The sequence below is a fragment of the Cynoglossus semilaevis genome, chromosome 17, assembly GCF_000523025.1.
Source record: "Cynoglossus semilaevis isolate Cse_v1.0 chromosome 17, Cse_v1.0, whole genome shotgun sequence".
Taxonomy (NCBI): Eukaryota; Metazoa; Chordata; class Actinopteri; order Pleuronectiformes; family Cynoglossidae; genus Cynoglossus; species Cynoglossus semilaevis.
In genome coordinates, this window is record NC_024323.1 from 11571537 (window position 1) to 11582423 (window position 10887).

The 10887-nt window shown below is 44.6% G+C and overlaps 1 protein-coding gene across 1 annotated transcript in view; it reads right to left on the reverse strand.

Moving 5' to 3' along the window:
- The window catches only part of prkcbb (protein kinase C, beta b), a 46362-nt gene that overhangs the window by 8988 nt on the left and 26487 nt on the right, over window positions 1-10887 (reverse strand). Inside the window, exons 8-13 of the mRNA XM_008330122.3 lie at window positions 10074-10170; window positions 6988-7131; window positions 3211-3384; window positions 1072-1163; window positions 590-628; window positions 481-489 (exon numbers count right to left, since the gene is read on the reverse strand). Of these exons, the coding sequence (XP_008328344.1) occupies window positions 481-489; window positions 590-628; window positions 1072-1163; window positions 3211-3384; window positions 6988-7131; window positions 10074-10170 (555 nt within the window). The remainder of the gene's footprint in view (window positions 1-480; window positions 490-589; window positions 629-1071; window positions 1164-3210; window positions 3385-6987; window positions 7132-10073; window positions 10171-10887) is intronic.

Sequence of the window (10887 nt, forward strand, 5' to 3'; positions counted from 1 at the left end):
GAGTGAGGCGGGCGGAGACGGCGGGACGGACAGTGGGCGGGGGGGGGGGGGGGGGGGGTCCAAATAAAGGTCATGGCTGTCTCTTTAAGGCCAGAGAGCAGCTGATAAGATCAACAGTCTGTATATATTGACCACACAGTTAACAATGTTGAAAAGTGTGTGTGTGTGTGTGTGTGTGTGTGTGTGTGTGTGTACAGTGCATGGACCATGTGTGTGTAGAATATGTGGAGGACGTTTAAATACTCTGACACTTTTGAGTTCTACTGTCAGGAGTCAGGAGTTTGACACAGTGTGGTGAAAAAAACGTGTACAAATAAAAGAACAAACGGCAAAATATTCATGGATTCAATTATACAATTGAGTTTAATCAGAATAAAAATTCTAAATGTCAACAGCCTCTTGAGATCTCTGGATGTTTACAGACTCTAAGACTTTATGACATTTGCTTCATACCCCATCTGCCTCTAGGTGGCATCCGACCTGGACAGGCTGTAGCTACAGCCATATCTTATTTACCAGGAATTTTAACCCCCCACAATTAAAATGTCAGCTTTTGATTTTAAATTTCTCAAAATAAATATTTATTTACATGTTTTTATTGTGTAAAAAAAATCCCATAAAAAAAAAACTCCATCCCACCATCACATTTTTTAGCTTGTGCACCCCCTAGTGGCCACTGTCTGATCAGATAAACCTGTTATTAGAAACAGTGGGGCTCCAGTCGAAGACCTCGTTTACTGCCCTTCACTGTCCACACCTTCTGACAGAGAGGAGAAACTCTACTTCTGCGCGTGGAGCAGACAAAGGGCGAACTCTCAGACTCCTCTCGCTCTCCTGACAGGCTGCTTGTCAAACGTGTCAGTCTGGTACCTCAGCTTGATGCCAACGATCTCACCAGTCACTTCAAAGCCTCCAACACTTACAAATCTTTAACCTCTAGTCAAAAAAAATAAAAAAACCCAAGAGGAGCCGCTGGTTTCTCTCCCTGTGTTCTGGGGCTGAGAAACGGAGCGTAAAGCCGTTTAAAACGCCACATGATTGTGTTTGCACAACGTGTCCCCGTGTACTCACACAGCGTGCGGCTCTTTGAACTTGCCGACCTGCTGAATCTGATACATGAGATCGCCGCCGTTGATGTACTCCATGACGAAATACAAACGGTCCTGGGGAAAGACAGAGGATGAGAGGCCGAGCGGTCGAATGACAGAACGACAGAAGTCACACAGGAAGTGGAAATGTGTTGATAAGAGATGAAAGAGGCAGCGGGGGGGGGGGGGGGGGGGGGCCGCGATCGGCCGCCGTCTGTGGCTTCAATCGCTCTTTAACCGAAGGAACGCGGCAGCACCAATTTATGAGCCAATTTTTCCCCATTACCCACTGAAATTGCCAATAAAGTGCAGTATGTGACATGTTGGAGAGGAAGGGGTTTAGTCTGTGTGTGTGTGTGTGTGTGTGTGTGTGTGTGTGTGTGTGTGAAAAATATTGTTGGGACTTTAATGTGTCTTTGTGACTGAGTGTGAGAACAAGCTCTGCTGCAACGCCTGAAAAATCCTACCAGCAGCTTCTCTCTCTCTATATGGGCTCCACGTGTTTTGCATGTATTAATAAAAGTGTGTGTGTGTGTGTGTGTGTGTGTGTAACACATTCACGTACTGTACTACACATATGTCTATGCATGAATGCAATAATTGCCTGTATGTGTAGCGCTGGCTGCTAAATCCTATATGTACCAGAGCCAGGTCAAGGAATTAGTGCCAAGGAGGATTAACACACACACACACGTCCACACGCACACTAAATGTGTGTGTGTGACAATTTTTATTTGTTTTGCTCTTTAACCTCAATTTTCCAGCTACACTAATTAATGAAAGCCTGAATGTAAACAGGCTTGAACTGTGGATGAGGCCGTGGCCTGGCCGCTGTTCACGCCACTGTTAACGCTTCATTTTTATGGATTATACGTCCACAGATCAGCCTGCGTGTGTGTCTGTGTGTGTGTGTGTGTGTGTTGTGGTGACAGCAGGCAGGGGCGGCTGCTGCTCTGACCACAGCAGTGCTGCTGTGCAGTACAGCAGGACGCTGCACCAGCGCTCAGGTCTGATGTGAGTCTGTAGATGCTGTCGTTTCATCTCACTGCTCCGTGTCTGCACCAGTGTCTGCACCAGTGTCTGCCTGCACCAGTGTCTGCACCAGTGACTGCACCAGTGTCTGTCTGCCCCAGTGTCTGCACCAGTGACTGCACCAGTGTCTGTCTGCCCCAGTGTCTGCACCAGTGTCTGCACCCGTGTCTGTCTGCACCAGTGTCTGCACCAGTGACAGGCTGGTGTCGTCACGTGAGTGGACCAAGGGTCATGTGGCAAAATGGTCTGTGGTGGTGCAACACCTACATGTCATTTGAATTCCAGGAGTCCCCTTCTGCACCAGTGTCTGCACCAGTGTCTGCACCAGTGTCTGCACCAGTGTCTGCACCAGTGTCTGCACCAGTGTCTGCACCAGTGTCTGCACCAGTGTCTGCACCAGTGTCTGCACCAGTCGTCATGTGAGTGGACCAAGGGTCATGTGGCAAAATGGTCTGTGGTGGTGCAACACCTACATGTCATCATGCTCCTGCCCATGGGCTCAACGGCATACAGTGGTTTACAACCTTTTTTTGGCTTGTCACCCCATTTTGATCATCACAAATTTCTAACGGCCCCTAGAGACATTTTTCTTCTACAATTAGGTTTTGATCATCTCTATTAAACTGAAGCCAGATTAGTGAAACATTACTCAAAGGACCTCATGTACAGTAGCCGTCACCTGTGCAGTCACATGATCACAGCCGCCAATCAAGATGTGGCAGCTTTACTGTAGGCTGCATTTATTTGAACTTTATTTATTTGAAAGGACACAGTCGTTTAAGACTGTGTAGTGTTTTAGTTAAAAAAAAACATTTGAATTCCAGGAGTCCCCTACGAGGGGTTGCAAACCCAAGGTTGAAAAACACTGGTTTAACATTCAACTCAAAGTAACTCGCTTTCCTTACAGACCTAACGTCCTCCTGACCTCAGATAAACAGGTGTAATAATTGTTCTACACAATGTTTAATCAAGGCTCCGTAATTTAACCTGTCTATGACATGGCAACAATACTGACACCAAAACAACACCTTCACTCTCATACATTAGATATTAATGTGTCATTTCTGTGAGAACACGAGGTCGGTCCTACCATCGTCTGGAAGGTGGAGTGAAGCTGCGTTAGAAACGGTGGTTTTCCAGCCAGCGCCAACACTCTTTTCTCCACCATGGTACACTCCACGTCATCATCCTGGATCACCACGTCCTTCTTCAGGATCTTCACGGCATACAGCTCCTCGGTGCCTTTGCGTTCGGCCAACATCACCTGGAGTAAAAGGGCGAGAGGCGAGGGTGAAGGAGGGGGAGAAGGGAGAGGAAATATTCATATCAGAAAAGTAGGAAGAGAAAGGAGCAGCAAATAAGTAAATCAGTTGTAATGCCATGATAATAGATGGTCAGAAGTTCACCAACCACAGGTCCCATTTGATTGTAGTGTGAATTTTGACCATTCATTTGCATATATATGTCCCTTGTGGCAATTATCTATGACACACAGTGTTTTTTTACTTTTTCCTTTCATGAATATTCCTCACTCTACTTCCTTAAATCTCCATTTCTTTCCTTTTTTTTTTTTTTTTAAATCTAAGGCCAATTAGTTCTGCCTCAGGTCTCAGCACATCGGCCTCCGCATGGAAGTGAGAGACGAAAAAGTAATGACCAGGTCAGGGCAGTTCAATCTCCCCGGTGAGTGTAAAGAGAAATATGTGAGTGAGTGAGTGCAGCTCCATGGTGTCAGTGCTGTGAATACGTTTATTCTCCACATATTAGAAAAGAGGAGTTTGGATGAAAAAGTTTTGCAAGGAAATAAAGTTTCTTTTAGTTTTCCAGTCATCATCATCATGATCATCATCATCATCATCATCATCATCATCATCATCATCAGGGAATTCCTTCCCAAGTCTGCTTCCTTAACCACTAAGCCACCACTGCCCCTTTTAAGGACTGAAATAACATTAAAATTTTCTTTGAATTTTGGGAAAAACAGGTAAAAAAAACCCTGTCACAAATCATCAGTAATTTCTCCATTTTGTTTTTAGTCAAGTTGCTCTAAATGTATTTTTAAGATTAAAACCCTGATTAAATTAAACACATGTCAGGTGAACATTAAACTCTGAACTGTTTGACTTACTCTTATATACAGTACAAACAGGGGAATCCTGAACTGATCTACAAAACTATCATTTTATTTCACCACAGCTCCTACACTTCTACAGTCCAGTCTGGTCCGTGTTCTTCCACTTGTCTGAAGCTGTAGCTCCGTCTTTTCCCTCTCATTCTACAACTATTAAAAACCTCTTTGCTGCTTATCTCACAACAACGGTGCAAACAGGGAAGAAGAAGAAGAAAAGAAAAACCAGCAGAATTTCTCCATTGTACGCCTGCACCGTACCGTGTGTGTTTGTAGATTCTACAATGCTAATTGAGTTCCGGGACTGCGACAAAGGAACTTTCATCCAATCGTATTTCACATATAAGCCTGTAATTATGTCTCACTTTGTTAATTTGCATAAAAAAAACACGAGGAACTCAAACCCGTGTGAGAGGAAGAGGAAGAAAAATTTGCAGTTCCCTTAGAGCTGCCACAGAACTTAATGGTTATGGATGGATTTTTATACAGAATTCCACAGGCACAGCAACACGGAGCAACTGAAGGGTAACTGAAGTCAGTGGACACGTCAACTGACACTCAGGTTAACCACTATAACCAGCAGTCTGTGTAGTAGTTATGAATAGTTAACTATGTTCAGCCTCAGTCAGAACAGCACAGACTGATGTGTGTGTGTGTGTGTGTGTGTGTGTGTGTGTGTGGTTAAAACTCAGCCAGCCTGGACTGCAGTGTGAAGCGACTTGCTCTGTCGTTGGGTGGTCACATATGGTGGCAGTGTGACTCTATGTAAATGTAAAAGTGTGAAAGAGTGGAATCAGAGGAGGAGGACACCATCTGTCCAGATCCCATTTTAAACAGTTCAACAACGAGGAGGAGGACACCATCTGTCCAGATCTCATTTTAAACAGTTCAAAAAAAAAAAAAATCATCAAAACAGACCAATGTGGGCTTTTAGGTTTCACACTGAACACTCTTCAATGTTTTCACTGACTCCTAATAACTCACAGTTTGATGGGTGAACACTTCATTACTCCCTTATTCCTCCCTAATGTTTAATCATTACAGCTCAATAATATCCAACACTTTTACTTCCTTCTTGGTTGTATTTGTGGAGTAAATGACATGATAAAGAACTCCAAATTTGATGTTTGTTGTTTTTTAAGAAAAATAATCTTCATTATTATTAAGAATAATAATCTTCATAGATTTCAGTCCCTGACAGTTTCTGCTCCGGTTCATGTGAGAGCTGCAGCAGTTTTAGTCCTGTGCTCTCATTGGTTAAGACCTTTGATGATGCCAGGCCTTAATCAGCAATGATTTAAAGCCATTGAGCAACAGATTAAAAAGAAGAAAGAAAACCTGTCTCTACTGTGATTAACATGTTGTTGGTATGAATTAACTCAAAACAATAATAACCTACTGTTATAAAAGTAGGTAATAAAAGTGTATTTTAATGACTGAGTAAAGCTAATAACCTACTAATAAACCAGTTCTTAACAGAGAACAGTCCAGAGTGAAGCATCAGCTGCGGTGTTGTGATGCAGATGTTCTCAGACACCGCGGCGGTCGGCAGCCGACTCCCCCACACACGCAGGAACCGTTCGAACACATGACGTGAACATGACGTCTGCCGGCGCCTGACTCTGTTCAGTCGTCCAATCAGCTGGTTTAAACCACACATGTGAGCGTGGACACTGTTGTGTACACACGATGGGCCTAAATCAAGTATCTGTGTAGCTGTACTGATGTCGGTGTGTGTTTTTGTGTCACTCCCAGGCTGCACACACATCCTCTGTTCCTACACTCACCGTTCACTCATGCATTTCTGAGCATGTCGACGATGCAGCCTCCACTCCGAGCTCCCCGACGTTACCGCATGAGTGTGGCTTTAAAGGCTCGTTGCCATGGAAACAGGCAACTAGCGTAGGTCTGGTGCACAGACAATGTGTTCCCTCTCTTCTTCTACTGCTGCTCCTCTGTCTCCGTCCTACTCCACCCCACTACTGAACCCATTCTTCATCCAATTTTCTCCCTTGCTCTCGCCACGTACCCCCTCCTCTCTCCCCCCCGCGCTCCTTTCTGCTTCCTGACTTGATATTCCTTCATTCACCTCAGCCATCACCTCACCTCTCCTCCCTCCGTGCCTCCTCTGCTTTGCTTTGATGCAGCCTGACATTTTTACTGCTCTCTCTATTCATTCACGTCAACCTCGCCGCCGTCGCCCCACATCTTTGACTCCCTATCCTTTCATCACTTTCCCCACTTGTCATGTCGTCCTCTTCACCCATTTCCCATCATCCATCTCTGTCTACCTGGGCTTTGTCTCCTGTAATTTCTGTCTATCTCTATCCAGGACTTCCCACCCGGTGTGGGCACCAGGGTCTCAGGTGACGGTTCAGTTCAGGGCTGACGTCACACAGAGACCAGGTTCAGATCAATCATCAACACCAGCCTCTGAGGTCTGATCAGATTCAGACAGCTGTCAGCTCCGTGTCATTAATGTGACCTTGGATCTGAGTGAAAATTGAAATAAAGTTTGCAGGTGGAGTAAGCACTTGTCATGCACTCAAGCATTTCTTTAATTTGCTGACATATAAAGATAAAGGCAGGAGATCCTAGAATCCTGAACTTTATTCCTAAACCTGACCATGAAATCTTTCAATTTTCCAGAGTCTAAGCCTCATTGAAACCAGCTTTTGGATTCCATTACGTTAACTTAAGTTTACTAAAAGACGATGACAGACATTGACATGTTCCAACCTTGCCGAAACTTCCTTTCCCCAGAACCATCAGAAAGTTAAAGTCAGACAGCTTCATTCGATCCTGGTTTCCATTGGAGTCGAAGCGTGACGCGGCGTTGGGCGACTTCCCCTCCGCGTTCTTGCCTGGACCAATCTTTGCTCTCTGGATTAGAAAAAAAAAACAAAAAAACAAAAAACAACAAAGGGACAATAATTAATGACAGAATTAAAAAAAAACAAAAAACAGAGGGATTATTAGGCCTGCCACTCTGGATCTGTAACAGCTGACCACTAAATGACCTCAGGTCCTGACCTGGCTTTAAATGTCAACATCGACCCGGCCAATAGAGAGTCTTTGTTTCTGTGACAAAACAAACGTGGTGTTTAAGTGACAGAATAGGCGAAGAAGGTAAAACCCTCAGTCTGTCCCCTCATTTCTCTTTCATTCTTCTAATCTCCTGCACAGCCACTTCACACTCTCCATTATAAATACAGTCTCCCTGTGAGGCTGCCGCTGGGCCAAGTCATAACTGTCACTCTTCCCTTTGTTTCTCATTTTCATCTACGCTCTCAAACTACATTTTGCTCCATCTCGCCCTCTCTCACCCTCTCTCTCTCTCTGTGAAATAAATTCCTTCTCCATCTCATCTGTATAAATTTGTCCGACTCTCCATTTGTTCACGTCTGTGACTTTTCATCTGCCACTGCTTACCACATATTTGTTCCCTTGCGGCGGGAAAAAAAAAAACAGTAACACTTTGTTAGCAACGACATCGTGGCTTTGAAGTAGCATCATTTTAGCAAAGTTAGCACTTTGGAATCGTTGAATGATTATTATCAGTACCTTAATCAGTCCCTCCTGTTCTTCAGTTTGAGGGTTTGATCATGGTCTGCTGTGACCGGTTGATCAAAGTGTTTGGATTAGACTTTAATTATGAACTTATTTCAGAAATGTCTTCAGCCAGTCTTCAGTTCCAAACTCCAACAGACTGGTAATAGACATTCAGCATGAACACATCTTATCTGAAATTGCTGATCCATATACAGCCCCCCCCCCCCTGCTCTTCTGTTCTGTACACTGGCAGTCATTTCTCCATCGTCTTGTCTTGTAAATTGACAGAGTGAGGCGCTGAGCTGCTGGATGTGGTGAGACGTGTGCACGTGTGGTGCAACATCTCTGGATATGAACAGATCCATGTGGTAAATACTGGTTTGGTCCAGATCTGTTGTCACACACACACACACACACACACACACACATGTACTGTGTGACTCTCATCTCTGACTGTAACAGTGATGTGGAGGTGAGGGCAAATGTATGAGGTTCAGGTGTGTGTGTGTCTGAGTGTGTGTGTGTGTCCAGTGACATGCATAATTAATGAAAGAGGACAAAATGTGTGTGTGTGTGTGTGTGTGTGTGTTCCAGGTGCAGGTCTGGAGGCAAACAGGTCACGTTACTGTGGAGATATGACTGCTGTCACTTTCTGTGTTCTCCTTTGTTTTGACAAAACTGTGTGTGTGTGTGTGTGTGTGTGAGAGACAGATCTGTGGCCCCCTGAGAACGTGTCTCAGTGAACGTCTAAAGACTGTGACCTTGAGAAGATGGAGGGGAAAGAAAAAAGATAAGGAGAGAGAAACACACAGGGGGGCAGTAAAAGTGACGGAGGACAAAACTGATAACTGACGGAGGGAGGAAGAGGAGGAGGAGGAGGAGGAGGAGGAGGAGGAGGGGGGAGCAAAAGTGATGGGAGAAAAGAAACATGTTTGTAGTATTAATGCAAAAATAATACAATTACAAAAAAATCTGCCTGACCAACGCAGCCTCCTGCACCGAGAACTGAAATGATATTAATGCAAAAATAATACAATTACAACTGAAATGTAAATAAATAAAATAATATGTTTAACTTCGTTCAGTCTTAAGTTGAATTTAAAGTTCAGAAGTTAATAAAAACAGACCATCTGGACCACAATGGAGAAAACAACAACAAGAAAAAAGAAAAACAGTTGTTGTTCTTAGCGTCCTGCAGCCGCTGACACTCACTACACTGGAAATGATTTAGGAGAATTATAACTCAGCCACTCCTGCATCTTTGTCGACTCAAAGCTACAGGAGCGCGGCGGTAACTGATGATGTGAATCATCCAGCCTGACCTCCTGAATCAGCCGCACCGCAGCCAAAGTGTCTGATCAGCTTTTCCCGTAAACACCGGCCGTAGACGAATTAACGGGACTGAAAATGAAAACAAAGTGAGTCGACGGAGCTGCTCAGTAAGTAAGAGCACACATCACAGCGTCGGCCGCTCTCACCAACCCCCTACTGGAGAGTGCGAGCTAAGCTAACTGTTGCTGTTGCCATATATTCAGTGAGCTGGGTTTAGTTTGCAGCTGCAGTGAAATGGGATGGAAACAAATGGACTCAGAAAAAAAACCCACAGAATAAAAGACAGGTTTTTCTGCTGCTCTGTGGCTGTTGGTCAGTCGGACAGACGGAGGAAGGAGGGAAAAGAATGAGAGAGAGAGAGAAAATAAAAGCCCTGTGCAGGGTTTTACCCTCCTGTGCCAAATGTGTTAATGAGTGGGCCTACTGGTCAGGCCCAGGCTCTCACACACACACACACTCACACACTCACACACACACGTCTGGACCTGCAGTGTGCCAAACCGGATGGCACTATAAGAGTCTCTGCCAAATGCTAACAGCTCTCCCAGAGAGGCTCTCACTCAGCCACATAAGGACACACTGTGCGCACACACACATATACACACACACACACAGATACATGTTTTGTGTTTTTGTGAGTACGTTACATAGACTTAATGCATTCCCTAACCCTTTACCCTGACCTTCAGGATCCCAAATACATTTCTGCCTAATCTTAATCCTTGCCCCCGACTCTAATCTGACTCCAACTCTAATCCTAATTCAAAGATAAATCTCGACTATCTCACTCAGTGGGGACCTGCAAAAATGTCTCCACGAGGACAACGTGTCCCTAGAACAATAGCACTTCTCCGACAGACACTACTTTTTCCAAAAAGCACAGCGACATCGCACGTCACATCAGCGACTTCACACGTCGACAGAAACAGAAGAGAACGAACCTCAAACTTCTGTCGTAGCTCCTCGTCGCCCTCCTCCCCCTCCGGGGGGACGGGGACGTTGAAGTACTCTCCTTCTTCCTGGGAGAGCAGCTTGAACCTGAGGAGAGAACATGTGAGGTCACATCTAATCAGGATTCATTTGCGGAATTATGGCGTTAAACTGCCGCCATTAGCTGCTGCCGCCGACCGGCCACGCCGTCTGATAGAGGTTTTAGAATAATCAATGGATCATTTAGCAATTTGCTCTCCTTCACGGTGAGCTAACGAGACCTAAAGTGCCTGTCATTTCACGATAAACAGAGGCATTTTCCACACTGCTCTCATTAAAACACATGCTCGACAATGTTTGTGTCGGTTATCGTGTGGTTCCTGACTCCATCTTAGGAAATAAATAAAATTTAATAGAAAAATCTTTTCTCAGCTGAAGTGAACAATCTTTCATTTAAAAGTATGTTTTGCAGTCAATACAGAAATGAGATCCATCCAGTACATACTGCAGCATGTACTTTTAAGGATCGAAATATGACACCGCGTCAACCGCCATAAATATGACACCATTCAGTGATTCAGATTCATTTGCACAGATGGAAAGTAAAAGCCCATCAAAGTCAGGTAATGCATTTTTCAGATAACAATTTTCCACAGGCTGTTGAGGTAAATGGACCTCATCCTGCTATTCGCACTCCACAATTCCATTAAGCTGCGGAGCAATTCACAGATATTAACAGATCCCTGTGCAGATAATTCCAAATGAGCCCCACAGAGAGCTCTGTCAACTTGGGGCTGTTGTCCGTAACCCTCCTGCACCCCCCCC